General features: G+C 37.6%; 1 protein-coding gene and 1 non-coding gene across 12 annotated transcripts in view; one reads left to right on the top strand and one right to left on the bottom strand.

Moving 5' to 3' along the window:
• LOC139151715 (TATA element modulatory factor-like) overlaps window positions 1-19,797 on the bottom strand; it is a 34,196-nt gene extending 14,399 nt beyond the window's left edge. Inside the window, exons 1-9 of one of the 11 annotated variants that reach the window (XM_070724676.1) lie at window positions 19,556-19,797; window positions 19,195-19,242; window positions 13,112-13,171; window positions 12,736-12,843; window positions 11,564-11,617; window positions 9,184-10,665; window positions 8,444-8,523; window positions 7,569-7,649; window positions 391-494 (exon numbers count right to left, since the gene is read on the bottom strand). In XM_070724676.1, the coding sequence (XP_070580777.1) occupies window positions 391-494; window positions 7,569-7,649; window positions 8,444-8,523; window positions 9,184-10,665; window positions 11,564-11,617; window positions 12,736-12,843; window positions 13,112-13,171; window positions 19,195-19,242; window positions 19,556-19,658 (2,120 nt within the window). In that variant the 5' untranslated portion in view covers window positions 19,659-19,797. The remainder of the gene's footprint in view (window positions 1-390; window positions 495-7,568; window positions 7,650-8,443; window positions 8,524-9,183; window positions 10,666-11,563; window positions 11,618-12,735; window positions 12,844-13,111; window positions 13,172-19,194; window positions 19,243-19,555) is intronic. The other 10 variants (XM_070724677.1, XM_070724682.1, XM_070724680.1 and 7 more) reach the window with 10 other exon arrangements.
• A 420-nt stretch (window positions 19,798-20,217) lies between these two features.
• Trnai-uau (transfer RNA isoleucine (anticodon UAU)) lies at window positions 20,218-20,330 on the top strand. The gene is made up of 2 exons: window positions 20,218-20,255; window positions 20,295-20,330. It is a non-coding gene; the product is annotated as a tRNA-Ile (tRNA).
• Window positions 20,331-23,148: the final 2,818 nt, after the last annotated feature.

The following is a 23,148-nucleotide window of genomic DNA, read 5'->3' as shown; positions in this document are numbered from 1 at the left end:
AGGATCAAGCTTGTTCTTGTCAGTAAGAGGATCATGGAGGTGTCACAGCCTTTTGTTTGCTATTGACATTGTAAATTTCCTGGCAAGACATTCTGACGCTGACGCCTGACACAGGCCTTTAAGGGTCGGCAACCAGGTAAATGTTATCAGAGTTCCCCAGTCATTTTACAGGGGCTCCTGTGGTACAGATTAGTGCAACAGTGGACAGACGAAATGTTATGGGGTCCTCAAATCATTTATCATTGTTCCCTAACGGTAGCAAAACCCTTTGTTCATACTCAATACACTCAAAAACAGAAAAAAAAAGAAACACCACACTAAAACTTGAAAATCGCATAGTTAGAAATTTTACGCAGGAAATACAGTGAAGAGGAAGTTCATATATCTCACCTTCGTAGAATGTTATTATCCTCAGATAAGTCCATGTTTTCTTTACTGAGGGTCAAAACCTTGTTTTCTCTGGCTTGCAACACCTCTGCCATTTCAGCAAGTTTCTGAGGATGAAAAAACAAAGTGCTTGACAATGAGGAATACTGTCATCAAATATTATCAAAATGAATCAAAACGAGTAACATAGGAAGCAATTATATAAAAACTTACAAAGTAATAAACGTTTGGAACAAAAAATGCGATAAGCAAATTAATCTTTATAGACATATTCATTTGGAAATTCCTATACTTGAAAAACATCACAAATTTTCTGAAAAATCAATGGTTTAACACCATCAATAAAGAAAATGCTAGTTTCCTCAATTTCTATCAAGCATACAGCAATATACAGCATGCCAGCTTTTTCCAGAATTCAATAGTGTTGGAACAAGTTAGATTTCCACCTTGCACAGTGACTTTTCCTCTGAATGAGATAATAAAACAGAGTTGCTGTACCACATGAAGTTTGAGATCTGGGGGCTTTTATCAATAGAATGTTCTGTGAGTGTTTGCAACTGATCAATACAAGTAATTACTTTTGTGGGAAGAGTACAATCTGCATCTCAACCACAGCAAAAATCTAGATCTAAATGATTAAAACCACAATAAAAAGATAGCTGCTTCCTCCTCTACACAATGAGCACATCTTTGCCAAAAGCACTGAAAAGAAATTGAAGATGCCATCAAGATAGAATAAAACTCATGCCTATTCTCCTAAATGGGTAAAATACTACTGGAAATACGATGATACATTTCAATATACAAAATCCTGCTTTGTTTTGACAAACAATACATAATACCTGGGATCACAGAATATAAGAACACCACCTTGTAGTTTGCTAACTCTTGTTGCGGCTTACATCTACTTGAACTTGAGACAAGAACTCCTGCACCCACACCGCCTCCTTCAAGGGCAAGTTGGGAACTGATCACCTGATCTGATTTTCAAACCTAGTCTTACATAACACGGCAATCACTCAGCCATGCTGGAGGCAAACTGATGCCTGAGTGTGTTAACGACCTTAATTACAATATTACAGCTTTCACAATGGGGTGTGAACGAGCAATAAAAAGATTTTTTTTTGGCCACTGACAATTACTTGGGGGAAACTACAATTACTGGCCCTGGTTTTGTTTTTCATACATGGGAATGTCAGACTCAATGCAACAGGTGGAGGATGGTCTGAGGTGTTGAAGTAGAAGACAATAACAGAAAGACTGGCAAGACAATAGAACTCATGCTGAACACAAGAAAAAGGACATTCTTAAAATGCAACATGTTGAATTGACTATGGGATGGGAAGTTTCGCATGAGTAGAAACAATGTATTCCATATGACCTCATTGAATGTTAACAGAATTTGTTCACAGCTGTGGAATATCTCCATCCTTTACACATCTTGTCTATGGCGCGTAATCAAGGCCAATATTCTAACTCCCCATTTTCAACTATACAAAGCGACATTCAACATTCAAACTCCCCATTTTCAACTATACAAAGCGACATTCAACATTCTAACTCCCCATTTTCAACTATACAAAGCGACATTCAACATTCAAACTCCCCATTTTCAACTATACAAAGCGACATTCAACATTCAAACTCCCCATTTTCAACTATACAACTCGACATTCAACATTCAAACTCCCCATTTTCAACTATAAGCTTACAACTCAACATTCAACTATCGAACTCAACATTTGGGATTGCTATTCCCCATTTTCAACTTTCGAACTCCACATTTTCAACTCTCGAACTCAACATTTAGGATTCGCATTCTCCCTAGGCATCCCTAACTTGCTTCATTGTAGTTACCCACGTTTTTCCTTCTGGGCTATACTACGTCAGAACGCGTCATAGATACGTCACATGACGTTTCGGAGTTTTAGAGTTATTCCTATGTGATGTTCTAGAGGGTCCAAAAATATGGACTGGAACACTTGTGATGCTATCAAGATTTACCGCCGACCTCCGCCATCACGTAGGCCTAATTCGGTCGCTATCATGTCGTCTAATCAAGAGCATGCATGCGTGGCTCGCCATGGCTTATTTTAAAATTAACAACTCGCTTATTAATTTCCACACTATTACAGCCAAAACACAACTCAAACACTAAACTAGCCCTGCATGGCAGGGCTTAGCCCTGCGTACGATGCTGTGTGTTCCGCTACAGCTAATCGCCTGGTGAGCGTGGCGATTAGCTGTAGCGGAACACACAGCATCGTACGCAGGGCTAGGCAGGGCTGTGTGTTACCGGCGTTATACGGCCTCCAACCACATGTAGTGGGAGGCCGTATAACGCCGGTAACACACAGCCCAGTGCAATGCAGAGCTAACACTAAACACACCAAACCACATACAAGACGAGATGGCTGATGAGTGAAGCCACTTTCTTTATTACACCGTGACCACTATGTTCACTGAACATCATGTATTTCACGTTGAGCGGCTTGCACCAGCTGGACAATACGCTCACTACACATTCAAATGCCACTTAGGCCTAACTGTGACAAAAGTCTAACAAGACTCTCACACCTACGTGACACATCTCCCCGTCTGTCGGGCTGGTCAAGGTCAAGTAGCAGCCTAGACAAACTACCACTGACGTGGTCACGAACAAACTCGGTGTCGTCCATGTTCAAAAGTAACTGCGAGGTCACCGTGTGTTTGGGACTCCCTAACAAAGTGATAAGTAGTTTCATGTAAAATGACACCGACGATTTTTTGAAGACGTATTTGACTATATGTATGCTAATTTTGGCTTGTGTTCGCTGGCTTGTGGTCTAGGGGGACCTATGGCTTCGATAGTTGAAAATGCGGCATTGTATAGTTGAAAATGGGGAGTTCGAAAGTTGAAAATGCGGCATTGTATAGTTGAAAATGTGGAGTTCGAAAGTTGAAAATGCGGCATTGTATAGTTGAAAATGGGGAGTTTGAATGTTGAATGTCGCTTTGTATAGTTGAAAATGGGGAGTTTGAATGTTGAATGTCGCTTTGTATAGTTGAAAATGGGGAGTTTGAATGTTGAATGTCGCTTTGTATAGTTGAAAATGGGGAGTTTGAATGTTGAATGTCGAGTTGTATAGTTGAAAATGGGGAGTTTGAATGTTGAATGTCGCTTTGTATAGTTGAAAATGGGGAGTTTGAATGTTGAATGTCGCTTTGTATAGTTGAAAATGGGGAGTTTGAATGTTGAATGTCGCTTTGTATAGTTGAAAATGGGGAGTTTGAATGTTGAATGTCGCTTTGTATAGTTGAAAATGGGGAGTTTGAATGTTGAATGTCGAGTTGTATAGTTGAAAATGTCGCTTTGTATAGTTGAAAATGGGGAGTTTGAATGTTGAATGTCGAGTTGTATAGTTGAAAATGGGGAGTTTGAATGTTGAATGTCGCTTTGTATAGTTAAAATGGGGAGTTAGAATATTGGCCTTGATTACGCGCCATATCTTGTCACTTTAACCACACCTCACATTTATGGTGTGGCAAAACGTAGAGCCTGCAGTGACCTTTCCCTGACTGTCATTACCATGTTCATTTACACAAACATTTGAACTGAAAGAGGATGCAAAACACTGTCAGGTAAGTAAACATAATTTCAAAAGTGTTCTAACATTAACAATCGACAATCTTATGCATGCATTCAGTAGAGATGTTTCAAATTTAGAAAGACAGGAGTTGTAAGTGTTTGGACGACAATGTGTCTTTTTAGATGATGTACAGGAAGCTCCCTATTAACATTTTGTGTTCTTCTGCCTTGGCAGGATCAAGTGATTAATTGATTACTCTATTGTGGCATTTTGATTAAACTTTGTAACCATACATTAGCCTTGTTTAGATTGACCACTTTGCGTCGGTGTAGCACCGGTGCTGGGCCCGGGCCAACGTAAAAAACCAATGTGGACACGCTGCGTCGGCCTAGGGCCGTCGCAGTTTGGTCCCGGCTAGAAGGGGGTTCAGGGCCGATGCAAATTCATGTGTGTGGTACAGTGTGGACACGTTGCAGTCAGCCCTGGTCCCAATTGACAAGGCCTCCGCCATGGATCAAAGTTGAACTAGTCACCCTATTCGCACAAAACAAACGACGTCTGAAACTAAAGTTTACACTTATCAAAAGTTTTCAATCCAGTCTTTACTGTATCATCCCATGTACGCAAAACTATGTCTTCCCACCAACTTTTGTTCTGCAAGTGAGACCATGTCACTCAATTCCACAGTGCACGTAATTAGAGACGCATGTCAAAAATGCCGCGCACTGGTTATTTCTCCACCGCCGTCTTATATATACCATATGCTCATCCAATAAATAGCAAAGATCTCTCCAATGATTAAAAGGGCGAGTGGTGGTCATATTTGCCCTTCTTGTGCGTAAAACGCAGGAAAATCATGAACAGTAGAAACAGCGTGCCATTATTCAAATGCGCCATTTTGAACTTTGACAGGTCAGAGGTCACAAAGGAAGGTAAATTTACGTCGGCCCTAATTCTGGTACCGGTAAGTGGGGATAAGTGCGGACGCGGACCAAATCTATTCCCAAAAGGACAATTATTTTGCGTCGGCCCAAAATTTCAGTTGGTTTGCAAATGTGAACTAAGTAATTATACTTAACACCGATTATTTGCAAACTTGATAGATACTGGACACTATCCTCATTTCACCTTTATCCTGCCAAGTTCATAGGTCATCATCAGGTCAAATTGATTAAAACATGTTCAACATGTTGCATTTTAACAAAGACTCAAACATTTGAAGACCCCTGAAAACAGAGATACTACACAAATGATTGTTACTGACTAAACCTGCCATAACACAAATGCCAAGTTAATGAAAATATGTATACTGTAGTTTTGGCTAAATTACTGACTTGGCAGATGGGGAAGTGACGCCCCTGGCTAGATAAGCATTAACATTAATAAAGTAAAGGTCACAGAGGCACAGAAATCAGGTATTTGAAACCAGCCTGCTGTTTAGAGATGGCCACAGAAAATAAAAATATTCATCAATTGAAAAGTTGTTGACAGGTATTTGAGTTTAGCCAGTTGTACAGAGCTGGTCATTGAAAGTAAAAATATTCACCAAATTGGAAAAGTTGTTGACAGGAATGTGAAAGATTCAATAAAGAGTGATACGTAGAGTAATTGTAGCACATCTATAGGACTAGTATGTCTATGGAGCTAAATATTTCACCTGGAAATGTTCTAGAATAATAATAAAGAACTAAAAACCTCACTCCACAAGATTGATTTTCAGCAGTTAAAACATTTCTCATATCAGCAGTAGATGAACATCTATTATACTGGAATAATGGACGATTTCAACGTCACAAACTGCAGTCAATGATTTGTACGATTTCGGCAGTACAGTATATAGGTCACCAGATTATACAGAGAACTGTTTAGCATAGCTAACTCTATGTATCGATGCGATTTATTCTTTTTATTCAAATGTGACTTGCTCTTAAAGCTGTAGCAGCTGTCACACAGGTTACTCAATGCATATGTGTGTGTACGTCCAGTGTGCAAGCCTGGAATGACATCATAATTGTCTGTGACGACTCAGAAATTTTCTCATTTCTAGAATGTCATTAATAAACATTTTTCTTTAATTTTGCTTCTTGACAGAGATGACCAAAAACTACATTTGTAACGGACATGTGCCTTAAGTGTAATATTTTAAAATATATTTTATAGTACATTTATGTAAAATTGACTAGCCTTAGTAATCCAGCTTTGTTTCTGGTAGTTTGTGGTATTAAAAGGACATAATCCAATCCACCATATTATATTCCGCGATTCTGTTTGCTCAAAACACAAACAAAATGCTGTGCTACCATACTTGCTGTTTAAAATATTATCTCCCTTAAACTACCATGTCACTAATATCTTGCAATTCACATTTGTACGCTAATAAAAATTATGTGGATGCACAATTTAACATGTAATCTGCTAATTTGAAGGATTTCATATAAAAATTAAACAGGAACTTCCAGGACCATGGGCGCACGTATATATATAGGGGGATTACTGATGACACAGCCATTTACATACACTGGGCGGGCGTTTTTGAATTCTCATAGCATCGCTTTGACCGTGTAATAAATTTGAATAATCATGATGGGCACTTACGTGACATATGCAAAGAGGGGTTAAATGGTCCTACAGGGAACACATTTTGAAACATATGCGTTCTCCGACAAGAGACGGAACATTTTTTCAGTTTATTTTCGACTCAAGTTCAGTCGCTATATATTCAAAGACATCATATGCAAGATTCAATGACAATGAACGCCTGAAACATGACAAAATCATGGGATTCTGGGACCAAACACGGCACATCTGATCAGTAGCGTGGCTTTTTCACATTTGCATGGATTTACGATAAGCCCGCTTTTTTAACCCTTTCACCCCCAGTTCCCTGTATACAGGTCCAACTTTACCATAGAAAACAATGGATTTGGGACAAACCATGGTGGTGAAAGGGTTAAGGGAAGTTCCTGTTAAAGCTTGAATTATGAATCCTATATAATCTATGGAAATTTATAATGTCTAGAAAGCTGCATTTACTGACTCTATTGGTAGGAGGATAGAATAATATTTGCTTTTGGAAGATATATGACTCACGATAAATGGTTGAGATACAGAAGTCTTACATGTACGTCCTATGAACAGTGTACAGTTAATGTTCTCTACAAACACTGGAGACACCTGTTACAAGGCTGAATCAACAGAGTCTGATATCTGGGCATGTGAAACCAAAAATTCTGGAGCGAAAATCAAATTACTAGTAACCTTGACCCTGGAAATGTATTTGATGGAAACACCGCTAATCAAGAATAACTGAATGAAAACATATTTTTCTCCCGTCTTACATTAACCATTCAAAAAACTTACCCATAGTGAACTTTTTACAGTTTGTGAAAATACTCTTAGCATGAGCATGCCACAAATCAGTACAGATACGGAATTTTTCCCATTCAAAAGCAAGATGGCCTATTTCTGCAACTTACGAGCCATATTGATGTTGATGATTTTAATTCAGATCTATGTTCTGAACAAGGACATAAAACACTGAATATTGGGAAGTGGTGGCTACAGCCAAGGGTAGTCCAAGTTTGTCTCATTTTGACAGTTGTTGCAACATACCTCGAGAAGATTTTCACTTTGTTCTTTCTCACCAGAGTCAGAGCGGTCAGATTTGACACTGACAGTCTCACCATCAGAATCCTTACAGAAAGCAGTCATTCAGAGAGACACAAGAATAAAGTAAGTGAAGAAATAAAACCTGCAAATGAACGCCAAGTTCACAGCAAACACCAGCCCAAAGGTTTTGAATTGAACGCATATTAAAACGACAGACATATATGTAAATCAAGCATTAGTCACAGCAAGCAATACTGCAAACCAAGAACCAAGAAATTAAACTCCCACTATAATACGTGTACATGTTAGATGACTACCTTTTCTCGGCCTTTTTTGAATACTTTCATTTTTTAAAAGCAAAAGCTACAGAATTTACACTTTGAAAATTTTCCACAAGTCCGTGAGTTGCAACAATGCTAATCGTACAAAACATACAAATGACTGTAATATTGAAAGTATTGGCTTTGAAAAGGTCAATGCAGGTCAACCTTGCACACCAAATGAGTTAATGGATAAACTCATTTTAATTAGCCATTAACCATGAACACCACCAAAAACCTCAAGATTATGAGCTTTGTAAATCCTGAATGCAAGTCTTCCTACCCTGTACCAAACACCACACTCTCTCATACACTGATTGCACATAAATCTAGCCCATATTTTCTATGAAATCTTTACCAAGCTGGAGCATACCCCTTACCCCACAATTCTACATAATAATTTTTTGTATGAGACAACATTCTGTTGTTCTCTATTGTTCCCAACCTGACTGACAAGTAAAATATAAACTTGCCATGTTTCAAAAAACCCTACAAAATAGGGCGATGTTTGTGATTTTGGACACATCTTCCACAAACTGTTGAATGGATGTTGATTACCTTAAGTAGTTTTTCTGATTTCAGTGCTTCCTCTGGGTCAAATTTCTTTCCCTCCGTGGAGTGTTCCACTTCTGCTGTGTCTGTTGGAGGGTGACAGCGTTAGATGGCAATGGTGGCTGGGAAAACTTGAAATCTCAAATGTGGAAATTCTATTCAAGGAAATGCTATTGTTATGATGTGCTCATGCCGACACTATCTATTTATTTTGTTTGTATGCATCAACATGACAATACTATTTATTATTGTTTCGGATCCGACCATGGGTAAATGGACACACAAGTTTGCGCATCATCGTAATTTTTTATGGATGCTGGTATGTTTATGAAACACTCTTGCTCCTCTATACTATTCTATGACATATTTGTTGAACTTTGGGTTACTCAGAAATCATCAAGGCAACATTTTCACTCAAAAAATCATTGTTCATCATTTCTAAATTTTCTGAATTAATTAATGCAAATAGACACATTAATGCCTGGTGTATGAATGTTTCAATTATGAGCATATTCATTCCGCAGCAAAGGTATACTACCAAGAGTGTGGCTTTCAAATACGTTTAAATGCATTCAATCCCTCTAAGGCAATAATCCCCACCACCTGTTATTATCTAAATAAACATTCTGTGTACCTTTACATAACTGTAATAAAAAAAATATTACAAATGTGTCCAGACTTGAAGTCTGTTGAATTTTCTTGTATTCCTGTCATTTGTATTCAAATGAATGTTTTCTCTATCCTACCTTGTTGCTGATCAGCTGGAAGACTGTCTTTTTCCTGAGATTCCATAGAATCCGTTGAGGTACCAATTTGCACTTCTTTCACCGAATCCACACTGGCAGAACTGTCCTCCTGCGATCTATTCATTACGTCGTCCTTTTCAGCGCTGGCTTCGGGCAAGCTTGGACCAGCACTGGTCTTCATAGCAGACTGGGTGAGAGTTTTATTCATGTAGTCTCCGTCTTCTTCTTCGTCGTCAGCCGACTCCTTCAGACTCCCCTCCTCCCCGCTGCTGTACTTGGGAATGTCACTGCTGCTAGTGTCTGTAGGGGAAGTCCGCTGAGAGATGTTGATGGACGCGTCTGCCAGCATGGCCGGAATGTCCGTGTCACTGCTGGCGTCAAAGTGAACGCTCTCCTGGACCTTCTCTTCTGATATTACGCTGAACTCACTGTCCGACGGGCTGCGCTTCCCGTTTCCAGGGCAGATAGGGTAATGTCTCGGGGAGGCACTTTCCGGAGAGCTGCCGCTGATATTTGTTGAGGGTGCACTGCCGTTGACGTCGCTAATGACAACGAAATCACTGTCGCTCTTTGAGGAGCCTTGATCGTCGGTGGTATGTCCCTCTGAGGAATGGTCTGATTTCGTATCACCATCATGCCCCCTTTCTTTGTCATGCTCTTTCTTTTCAATGTGTTCCTCTGTTGTGATTTTCTGGTCTTTTTTCTCAGAACTCTCCTCATCTGTGGCAGTAGATTTCACCTCATCAGTTCCTCTAGATGTTGGCACAGTATTGTCAGCCTGACTTTGTGTCTTCTCATCTTGCTTGGGAATTTCCTCAAGCTGTCCCTCGTCCTTAGCAACACTGTGTCCTTCGTCCCTACCGTCATCTGAAGGCCTCTTTGCATCTTGTCTCTCCTCACTTTCAACGTCTTTCTCACAAACTGCAATGTCTTCGCTACCTTCATAAACCTTTAGCTCAACCTCTCTTACACTGTCATCCTTGAGTTCCTTTTCACGACCACTATCAACTTCATCTTTGGCCTCAACAGGTTTTTCCTTTTCCTTAGTTGCATCACCTTGTGTATGTTCACCTGACGGTTTCTCCAGTTCAATTTTAGTACTTTTTTGAGAGCTGCTTTCCACATCACCTTGTTGCTTGGCAACATCTTCCGTTTGCTTAGTCCTCTCATCACTTTTTGTCTCTTTCTCGCTGTCTACCTGTGGAGCCTGTTTAGGGGAGGAGCCCCAGACTTTTCCGGCAAGTCCAAACCCGAATCCTTTCCTTGTAAAAGCTGACCCAGTAGTAGAATTGGTGCTTTTCTTTGGTGTGGAAAGTTCTTCCTCAGTCGATGTGTCTAAAAATGCACCCCAAAAACTTTCCCCGTCTGTGGAGGAATTTCTAGACTTTGGTGTGCTTTTCTTGCCACTTAACCTAGTTGACCTGTTTCTCGTTGTTTCTGATTTTTTCTCTAACTCTGCTTTGCCACTGGATGGACTGGGATCTGTAAATTAAAACAAATATTTTTTCACATTCAACGTCATATGAAATCAGCAATGAAAATCACCAAACTCCTCCTGCAGTAGCAAAATTACTTTCAAGTTTTGCTACATTAATGTACACCGCCTTAATATATACTTCCAGATGAGGAGCAAATCTTGTATCCTTCAGCCTATTTTCATGTCACCACAGCATGCACAGCTACACCTATCCCCGTCAATCCATCGGAAACGTGTAAAGTCCCAAACATGTGTATCACAATTTTGTGCTTTGCCAGTATCTGAGTGCAGTAGATTAGCCAAATGGCATAGGGTACTACCGTATAGCCACAGAGTGAAAATTTTCTTCAGCAACAACTGTTATGCTTGCAGCGCTGCACATATTAGTATGACTTGAAGTACATGTACGTATTTCGACGAAAATAAAATTTGTTTCCACATATTCTATGAAGTGTGAGAAACTCAATATTCAAATTATACTTAGCTTCAGAGAAAAAAATCATGAAAAAAACCAATGCATAACTGCATGATATGTAAAGCTATATCAGCTTTCTGCTAAACAGTTATGAGTATTTACAGGGGTGGAAATGCCAAGGCGTTTACCATGTGTTGCCCCATTTTATCTATTGCACTTTCTGGGCTTTGTGTACCACAATTCAGATGTTAGAACCCTTGAATGACATCTGTTGTGCTGAACATTTGTTATGATTTGAATGAAAGACCTGGTATTAATGTTCCTGCAAAACACCCATTGTAACATTTGGTAGTTATTATTAAATCCCAGTTCTGTTGTATGTTGCTAACAGCATGCTACCAAAAGCAACAGGGCCAGACCATTGAAGATAGGGAGGGGGTCATTAGGGGGTATTTCTACATCATCCACCACCACAGTTAACACTGTACCTTCTGTTTGCATTTGAAACCATTCAGCAATTCTCTTCACTACACCAAAATCTACTTAAAAGTTGAGAGAATGAATTCGTATGAATCAGCATGCCAAATTTTGTTTCCATGAACCATTTCCCAACCAATCAAGACACTCTCTCACACATACACCACAATAAGGCTCAATACCAATATTTGGATATGGGAGTTACCGGGAAAAGATTAGGTAGCTGACAGATCAAAGGGGAAAGGATAACAGACAGTGAACAGACTATGACCATGCTTTATATATCTTTATTTCAATAAAATGCAAATAAATAACATTCACATTCATTGTGTCTTTTGTTTTACTTAGTTGTTATGTTTGTCATCATACCCAATTCACCTTGTCACATTTATATTCATCCATTTTTTTTATTTTTTTTTAAATCAATTTATTAAGTATTATCGTATACAATAGATAGAAAAATATTCCAGTATACACTTTTGCTGTACAGCTTGTCAGAATCATCATCAAAAATTTCAAAGACAAATGTACACCATGAGGAGTTGTAAAGGACAGTATTTGAAATAAAATAATAGGATTAAAGTTAAGTATTGACACTGATTTGTTGGCTGGTTTATGGTTAAAAATAGATTTTAAAAAATGTGACAAGATGAAGCTTTCAGTTTAGGGGGTTGAGAAAATTAAACTGTCGGACATAGCTGTCGCCACATACTGTACTACTGATTAATGGAACATTAGTCAAAAACAACCAAGACAGGTATTCTTGAGAAACTCCATCCATGATAATATAAAAACTGGAATATTTCAAATATACCGGTATGACATTTCAGTTATCAGTTCCCCAAACATGATGTATTTGATTTTTTATCTTCTTTCATTTTTGATTCCAAATAAGACAAAAACTGACAAAAGCAGGCACATTCCTTTCAACTTCGAAATGCCAAACTTGAACTGCAGTATTTTCAAATAACTTTTTCTTCAAAAATCTGCATTGTGAACCATCAGTAAGTACAGTAATGATGACAAAACTGTGACATATGAATTTTGTTAGTGTCATGTGACGGTCACAATTATTCCCCCACCTACTGCCATGTTCACATAACTTAGCCCTCTCCTCACGATGCTTCCAGGTTAGATGTGGGCATTCTCTTCTTGACACCTCTAGGTCACTACAACAACCTACCTTCCTCCTCTTCCAAAAATGCATTGTCATCTGCATCGTCTGTATCACTTTTGTCATCAGCATCGTTGACATTGGAATATTCCGTATGGGCCTGAAAAGCTTCATGCTCTGTTTTTAAATTCATTGAAATCATACAATTACCAAAAAAAACCAAGGTTTACAAAGCTACGCCTAGCACCCTAGTGTAAAATACCAAAGACACCAAATGCTACAAATGCTACTATATTGTGTGTACATCAAAGAATATTTCTTCTTGAAGTGTGGAGTGTCATGGTACATTTCAAGTTCCAACAGATCAAAGGTGAATACATAAATAAAATGTAAATTCATGCCAAGGCATAAGATGCTGAATATTATTACAGATTGTGGTACAAACCTAAAATGACTTTGTCAGATGATTTGGTCTCAGAAGATGACTCCAAAGAAGATTGCTCATCTGACAGGGTGAAAAACAGAAGATTACATCTACGTGCACAGTGCACTGGTGACAGGCACAGGTATGTCATTCATGACATTAGCGTAAATTATTTTCATTGATCTACACCTACGTGTAAAAATGACTGGGCAATGGGTTGCTTGGATGCAGATATGAGAGACGTCCCATTCATACATGCATCTGTCATGAGCAAAATTTCAAAAGTAAAAGATCAAAATGGACAGGTGCTGTGGAAGCTAACATGCAAATTGATGCACTCCTAAGTGTCATGCATAATGATTACAAAAAAAGTCGTCATACAGAACAAGCTGTCATGTCAGTGCAAATTTTCAGCATGTGCAGCATGCTCGGAAGGTTATATCTGATTGGTTGATTGTCACTATTCACGGAAACTTAGGGAGTCTATTTGTTTTATTCAAGTATAATGGCAAGATTCAGCCATCCAATTGGATAACAGCTTCTGAGATGCTGCACATCAGCCCCAGATTTTTGGTGTCCCGTAGAAGACTATTTAGATTAAAGACAAATTTAAACAAGCACTTTGCATGCAACAGTTAGTAGAAAACAAACAAAACTTGCATTTGCCCTCCACCAATGCCAAGGAAGATACTGACAAAACATGTATACTACAACAGCAGATTAAGAAAAGTTACTTTTTATTTCAAAACCCATGTATTAATTTAAATTTCATATTTTGGATCAAGGCACTAAGAGATCATGAAACCTTATATTATATGGTCACAAATGAACAGTACAGAACTTCGAATTTTCTGTATTTAATAGCATTAATGTTGATTTGATACTGGTACATTCAAATACACCACACATGCACTAAACGTTTTACAACTGGGAACGAGGATGTCTGATAATAGTGAAGAGTTCACCCTGTTTTTAAAATCATGGGTAATGATACAGTTCTCATCAAGAAGTAATTCCACATCCATACGGCCTAAAACTCACATCTAAGACTAGAGTTCTAGACATGATGTTTGATTATGCACATGACAACAAATTCAGAGAAACAAGAGATTGGCACAGTGACAAATATCCATCAAGGCAGCACCTGTAGCATACTACTTTACTGAGGGTTCAGGCTGTACGGCTAACAGTGTGAGCTAATCGTCCATCAACTGCTAGTTGTTTCACCATGAATGGTGATATATTATACACACTTGTACACAAATATAATCCTTGCCCGGCCACAGCTGCAGCTAGCTTCAGACATTTACAGCATTACCAGGATTATCCATAGATTGTGAGCATTTTGTACAGTGTCAACTGAAATTTGGACCAAAGCTGGTATGAATGTGTAATTACCAACAACTTTCTTCTTATTCATATTGTTGTTTCAATATCAAACTTCTTTAGATAGTTGATACTGACTATAACATTAACACAGTAATTTATTGACCACTGATCATGTATTGATTTAAAAAGAGTAAAAATAAAATGAAATGATACACTATCTATATCTATTGTTCCAAATGACAGATGGTAATAAGGCCGTGTAAATTCCCTGCTATGCGCTTATAATGCTCTCACTTAACCTTTTGAGCGCCAAAGTCTATTTTCGTCCCCTTTATAAAATAAATCCCCGTCAATTTTTCTCAAATTTTACCAAAATTTTGAGAAAAAAATGTAGCAAATGAAACGTCAATTTGGTCAAAAATTATCAAAAAATTACAGAAAAATTCATAAATGTTGGTAAAATTTTGGTGGCAGAAATTACATTGCTGAAATGGTCAAACAACAACCAAAATTGTTCCGTACACTGTACTGTTTCCTTCTGCTTTGTGTCCCATTTCTGATTACTTCAGAAAAGAAGTTGTGGGTAATATTCTACAAGGCAAAGGGACTAAACACCTAGTACTAGGTACATCAGCATGAACCAGCTGTGAAACACACAGTAGTGTCTGGGGAAATACCATTTCATTTAAAATCAAACCTGCTGTAAAGTTACTAGCGATAAAATTTAATGCAACAGTGATTTGCAAAAGCTTATCAAATAAGTGTTGAATGTTTCAATAACTTGTAAAGGTTCGGGTTTCGGCCAAGCAGGTTTGACTGTGATGTTTTTGCTGGGTGACTTGGTGCTGTACATTGTCAGTTTGAATCTGATCGAACACCTGCTGAATTGTATATACACAAGATACAATTTAGAAAAAGTGAGCAGTATTTGTATGTAGTGACATCGAGAAAGCAGTTATTTTTTGAAAAGATAATTTGCAAGATTTTCATGAAAGTCTGACAATATACATGCACCTTGTTCAGGCATAGGATCAGGCATGCTCCCTCAAGGACCGTGGATCAGCTTTAGATTTTGCCAAATGTTATTGAGAACAAATAATGTACATTATACATTCTACTGTTTTCATCTGAAGTTAAAAAAAATAATTCAAGGGATAGTTGCCATCCTCTTTATCTTGAGTATTATCTTTCTAGTAAATATGAATACACATGGATGTTGAATTATGCTTCATGTCACTGTTACAATGCACACAATATTAGCAAATAGCCATCAATACATCCTCCACACAACCTGCGACATGGAATATTTGTGATCTACATGGTAACGTTCCCTCACTCCAGCAAACACCTATGATTTGCAATTAATGACGGAACCATAGATCATGTATTGTTTGCTGTAAAATATCTATCGGATTCTATGACACAAATATTGCTTAATTTTTTCATCTGTGAAAATTTTTTGACATAAATGACAGCATGTGTCATGTTTGGACAATTCACATCTTTTCAATCCTACTGTACAGTAGATAAATTGTTGCAGTGATAGTTTGAAACTGGTTTATTCTCAACTCTCAAATGATGTTTGCCAAAGAAATCTAGCAACAGGTACATGATTTCCGTTTATACAAGTCCTTGAAAGTTGTTTGTGGGCAGTAAACTGTTGACATCGTTGTGGTGCACTGGTTGTCATAACATGAAATAACATAATATGTGCATGAGGAAAATGCAGATCATAATATTTGTAGGAGTAAAAAGGTCATAACTTTGAAAATTTTCTGGAAATGAAATTCACTTAATTATATGCACATTGCATAATATATGTGTCCTAATCATGGATGTACAAAAATTTATTTTTGTACACCATGTCCTAACGAACACCCTCTTTTGGGGATTTATTATTGTGAAAGACACTGGAGTATTTCCGATCTCACCATGTATTTTTAGTTCAAATTTTCCCTCACTGACAAAAATATTTCTTAAGTAAGGATGTTATCTTGAAAGCAAACTTATGGTCAACTTATTGCAATCTTTATTTAGATATCTATGTGATTACAAATAACTTGCTGGTTAGGTTAAAAAGTAAGGAAATGCATTACTTTGTTGAGCTTTCAGTAGTTACACTGGAAATGTTATTTCCTTGCTAAATATATCCACTGCATGTTAAATATTGCAAAGCCTACACAGCTGTGACATTGTTCATGACAAATGCTGATTTGAGATATATGTGTATCTGTAGTGTATTGGAACACAGAAAGGGGATTTGCATTATTACCATATCATTTGAGCCCTAAACATAGCCAATGTTTACAGAATGGTGACGGGCAGAGCATTTCACGGAACAGGTCTTCGAGCTAAAAAATTTGTCTTGCAAATATTCAGCATCACCACCACCAATCAATATGACAAATTTCCCATTTACCTACAATTGTTGTTGATTCTGTACAACTGCGCTTGCTTTCTCACGAAATCTTTCATCACAATTTGAGGTAGGTTGCCCTAATATCAAATGTACTGGTGGAAAACAAGATTAATCACTGGATGATATTTATCTAAAAGGTTGCAGACAATGTCTATTTGCTGGCAAAAAGATGCATTAGATTATTTGGAGGGTCTATGCTTCGATTGAGTGAATGTAGATGTTACTAGCACTTAAATAATACTACCAGTGAGAACAAAAACGTAAACTTTCACAGTGTCTGAAATAAAAGAACCGCATACTGACACTGAGAGTGGTGTCATTACAGCAGTGTTTTGTACCTGTATTGTCAAGTGCTTTATGATGTAGTTAAATTTATAATAAAACTTGAAAGCAAAATATACCACAGGACCAAGCTAATCAGTGTTTTACCTTCAGTCAATCACTGAATAGTTGTTTCCTGAGATGTCATGGTGGTCATAACATCTAGATAACAGTTAGAGTACAAATGTCAGACAAATTGACAAAAGTGTTGAGTACGGCTTGGCTTGCACTTTACTCTTCGAAGTGCTATTACCTGTCACTGAAATGATTGTGTACGATTATTTATTCAGAGAAAAAATCTAAAACATACATCATTTGTTAATATTTCACCATTTTATTCTGGTTTGCCAAGTATAGATCTAACCAAATGCTACAACAGTAAGGGATTAAACAGCAATGAAAGACGTTTTTGATAATTAATTTTTGACATTTTGCATTCCATATGTAATTTCCTAAGCCACACTACTGTTAATCATAGCCACTGGGAATTTTCTGCACCACTCTGATTTCCCAAATATAGCACAGGTCAAGTCAGACCTTTTTCAGCGGTCCTTGAACTTACAATTACTTGTGAGTTCTTACTTCTCTGAGTTCTTAAAATTAATATTTCTGAAATCTCGCAAATAGGAAGATAATTGCACTTTTATTTTAGTGCTCAGCCACAACCATAAAATTGAAACTCTGATATATATGAACCGGCATGTTTCATGGTTTTTCTGTATATTGAAATATAACACCCACTCTTATACTAACTGCAAACAGCCCTCTGAGGTTGCCTTCTCAAAAAGATAATTACCGTATAATAAAATCTTCTGTATTCAATTATAAAAGTTATAACAAAGCAACATTGAGACATTTGTGCGATAAAGGGGGATAGCAGCACAGGCACTTCGAAAAATCCTCTTGCATTAAAAGTAACAGGACTGCACTTGTTGCGTCTCAATGCTACATATGGCAGTGTAACCTTTGGACATAAGTCTGGTGGTTTACTATCACACAGGAGATAAAAATACAAACAGAATTACACCGGTTCCTTGTGCAAAAACTACAAATGCACACATTTGTCTCAATATCATCAATCATTGCAGATATCTGATATCATGGTAATACACTGGTGCACAGTGATGTGTTAACACTTCCCTTTTTAAAGTGCACTATTAAATATGTAATTAACTTTAAGACTGGAAGAAGACCTTTACTGTCTCAACTTAAATGGAAAATGAAAAGTTATACAACTTCTCCAAAGGAATGTTGCAACCATAATAAACAACTGAACCACTAAAACTTTATGAGTATTTTTCTTTTATATGTAAATTAAAGGTATTTCTGATAATAATACTATTTACAGAAATATTTGTACATGTATGCTCATTAAATAGCTCGTGCATTTGAACAGACAATGAACAATGCTAGACAAAGTGTAGTCTGTACTGTTTACCAAACTGTGCACAATTAATCATAAACGTGACACTGCAGATGAGATGATTTGAATTTCAAAAATGACATAAAATATGGACAAAGAAATAAATAACACATCATTTATTAATCACAGCCCCTCCTTCACGCATGATTAAATGTTCATTTACAAAATGTCTGGGATCCTTTGCAAATTGTCAATATTGCATGTTTGTAAAATGCTGACAATGTTTTCGGTGTTAGAGGACATGCTTTTAAATAAATTACTACCGGCAAGACAAATCAACATAAACTTTAAGTTGTGATGAACCTATAGATGTTTCTCTTGTTTGAAGATGCACAACTGACCGATTTCAGCTATTCAGCAAACGTGTTATAGTTGTCGGACGGTTTAAGTCCCCTCTCTTTGAACTTTGAATAGCCTTTTATGGCGTGCCTATCACATAACTAGCACAGTCTACGACAATATCCCTTTCACAGACACCTGGGACATGTTCCAAAACATGAAAGACGCCATAAACAAGCAGCATGCATAAACTGAAGAATAGTTAATTAAATGCCTCTACACCTCTAGGTGCTTGGTCCACCAAACACATCCCCGATGAAGTGGTTTACCCACCTGTTGTACGTTTTGCTTCTAGCGATGTAATGAGCATCTTTTTGCGGGCTAAATGAAAACCGTAGATTTACAAAGTAACACAATTTTAAATAAATATTGATTTTATTTCTTCAGATGTTTTCACTGTCACATTCTATCAAACTCAAAGCAGGTCTCTGCATTGTCACTATAAAAATTTACACCATCTATAGCAAACAGTGACTGAAGTTACATAGTAGGTAGCATTTCCAGACTACATCTATAGAGTGGATATAGTAGTGTTTTGGAAGCCATGTTAGGTCAGAATAGGGCTTCTCTACACGTTTAACGTCGCTCGTTTACATTCAGAAGTGTATATGGTAAACAAGAAATTTGTCTTTACCTTCGTCTTCTTGAATGTCAAGAACTTTATCGATGGACTTTTGGGCGTTGGTCAACGCCGATTTGGCGAAATTTGTGAGGCCGGCGCTGTCAAACCAGCTCATTTTGTCTTCACGCCTATTTCTCTATCGGTGACACGTACTCGGTTTTGTGAAATCATACGCAAATGGCAAATCTGGTGTTATTTCACTCCAGCTGATGCTGACTTCGTGTGCACGTCAGCCATTTTGAATACTAATAAGCAATATTGGCTCGTACATCAAAAATAAAATACTTACATCTGAAAGTTCGCTTTGAATAATCTTTTGTAAACATTGGGGGGATGCTGACAAACAATGCCGAAATTATCGTTTCCGATCTAAAGACTTTGGTAAAGCTACCAAGTTAGAATTAATACAGAGACCCTTGCATTTGATGCCTTGAATGAGGTAACGGATGATGACGTCAACATGCAATGAATGGACAAGGCCTTACCATAGTGAATGCCCCTGTACCAACGCAACTTGGTTCGCGCGAAACCAAAGGGAATTTAGGTAGCCTTGTTACACATCAACCTTTTGATTCAACTATGGAACCAGTGTTGCCTTTCTTGAAATATTTGTTTCATGTTTTGCTAAGGGTGTTCATGGTTCCTATTGAATAGTTTGTCTTTCGTGTATGTGCTCCCCAGTGGCACAATCGGTTAGCGCGCCGTACTTATATGACAGTATCAGGTCGTGTATCCGCTCTGTTATTGAGTAATGCGGAGGTTGTGAGTTCGAGCCTCACCTGGGGAACCACTTTTTTTTACATCCTTCATTGGAGATTATATCACGAATAAGCAACACCTTTTCGGATTGTCAACCACATATTTTCGAGTACTGTACATAATTTTTATGCCTTCGGAGGTGTGTTGAACAAAATATCCACCACAGCATTCGCGTTCAGAGTGTGTGAAATAAATCCTTGTTTGATTGGCTTGGCAAGTTGTTCCAGACTCTGAAGTTGCTGCTCTAGTTTGTCCAGCTTGATGGAGTTGCAGACACAACAAACATAGAAAATGTTTATCTTTCCCCATCTTTCCCCATCGCCGTTCGTATATCAAAAATTAACCATTTATCTGGTTTGCGGCTACTACTTTGTCATTTGTTTTAGTGCTGTATGTATTTCAGTCACTGATTGTTCATGAAAAATTATGTAAAAGTTCATATCTATGTGAATGACAAAATGACATTTTTAGCAAATACTGGCCCTAGTGAGGCAGGATGACCATTTCAATATTTGCACATAGAATACTTGGAACTTTTATCAAATTGATGTAACACAATCATCCTGAGTACATGTATACTTGAAAATTTTAGTATCTCTCCCTGCTGTTTATTATCAGTTCTAATATTATCTCTTTGACTTTTAATGCTCATTTTGCAACATGTGCAACTAGTGCAGTAACTTTTGGAACGACTTGCTGAAACAAATTACACAAGTAAATGTGTTACAGTGAAAGCCAACTGAGAGTGAATGTTAAAATTCATATAAATGTTATCACACTTGTGTAGTTGATTTGAGAACTTGTTCCAGCATTTGCAATGGTAGTGGCACTGGTCATAGGACTTTATTGACCTATAATAAAACACTCATTGGGAGTTCTACCGTCCAGTACACTTTAGATACAGGCAACTGTATAACACTGCTATACTGTCCCATAGCAGCCAAGTCAGAGTCAAGCAGTACTCTTGTCTTTGCCTTGGGATTTTCTTGAAGTTGCCAAAAAAGGTAAAACGTTGAAAAGAAACGTGATTATTTACCAAAGGTCGCATATTTTCAACCATACTTTTTTTTTCTCTAGACAAACCACACAGACACAGGCAATCAGTTCCTAACTGATGACTAGCTAATTGCTGTATCTAAACAATCACACCTGAAGCCTACAGCGGAACATCAGTATCATCTGTTGGTTGTGTGCTGCAACTTAATTGACCTGCAATGGTCCTGCAGTAAACTTTGAAACCACTTTACAAACCAATTACAGAAGGAAGATAAAATTTACATAAATTTCGTCATTCATTTTCAATTTGCTTTCACTGTAACACTGGATCACTTTCGCATTCTTACTCTGGTAATGCACAAATGAGTGTAACAGACTCCACGTGTTGAGCTGCTTAAAGCTCCATAAACTGTATCTTTTGGCTATTTTTTCTGAACTTTTGTGTTGTGGTTTCCTTACGCTGTCTGCATTGAATCCCTAAACTGTAATTTAATGCAAAGTATTTAGCATATCAACACAACCTATATGAGTATAATCTCCGTTGTTATTGTTGAAAATTGTATTCAAGTCAAGACTAGAATTCATTTGTAAACAATAAACAATGATCACTACACACATACAAGCTGTGTTGACAAAAAGAATACTTGAAATTTCAGCATGACAAACGGATTAAGGTCAGACATGGCAGTTGATATACAGAAGCAGAATACTAAAAAAACTTCCCACAAGTTACAGCTTATGTCCCTTTAAATCCCTTGATACTTCTTAAAGGGGAAGTTCACAAAGACTGATTTTTACATATGTGCTAGCTTTTGGGTCACTTATTCAGGAAAAGCCATTTTTGCCATTTGTAACTCATGTGATTTTTTACCAAAACAGATAAAAAAAGTGGCAGAATGTGCAGTTTTGGGCTTCATCAATTTGAATCATGAGAAAAAGCGCCAAGCGTGGCGCTTGCGTCACGTGATAAGGCAGGGACCATCTTCTGATGGGTTGTCCGCTCACTCTCGTTCACACATGTTCATGCGGGCAGTGTGTATTTGCATAACATAAACGAAGGTTCTTCAATATGGTCATTAATGGTCATCATTGGGGAAGGGGGTTGCAATCAACTTTATAAACTACTTTCTTCATGGAGAGAAAACACTGGTAAAATAGCAGAGGCATTTTATTTTGTGATCACTAGCGAAAACCATCAGAAGACTCATGTTGGACAAAAAACTGCAATAGACTTTCAGAAAAAAAAAGTTAGTCACTCAAGAGTAATTATGGCATGGTCTGGCACCTCTCCATATGTCTGTGTACAGCAGCCAAACACTTATTATAAATTTGTGGGTATATAAAACACAAAAACTACAATGAAGTCCTAAACAAGTTTACACAACACTTGGAGAATCTTTTATGTGTGTCAATGTCTTACATAGAACTTTTCTGCTTTTCCAATGTGCCCGATATTTCTGTGAGATTTTCAAACTAAGAAGTTCAATTTTGCAATTTCTGGAAATCTCTTAGCATCAGCCCTTGACCGGCTCATGTCATATGTAAAATTTACTTGTGTGAAAGTTAACTTTCTTAAGGCAGTACAAACGTCAAAGGTGAAAGACTTTAACTCTTGTTCTAACTTCCCTCAGTGAAGCTTTCTACCATTTTCTTATCAAATCAAGCATAAATGTCAGGGTTCACCGTGAAAGGTTTAGTAGTAGTACAGAAACAATCACTGAACCTTAACCATTATTTGAAATTCAAAATGGCCGCCATCCCTGTGTTAACTCGATAGGGAAAAATGAAATGTTCAATTTTTGAAAAACTTACACTGAAAATTTTTCTTACCCCAAAAGCTTTAAATCTGC

This window comes from Ptychodera flava, chromosome 15, assembly GCF_041260155.1.
Source record: "Ptychodera flava strain L36383 chromosome 15, AS_Pfla_20210202, whole genome shotgun sequence".
Lineage (NCBI taxonomy): Eukaryota > Metazoa > Hemichordata > Enteropneusta > Ptychoderidae > Ptychodera > Ptychodera flava.
This window is presented reverse-complemented; position numbering and strand designations above follow the sequence as displayed.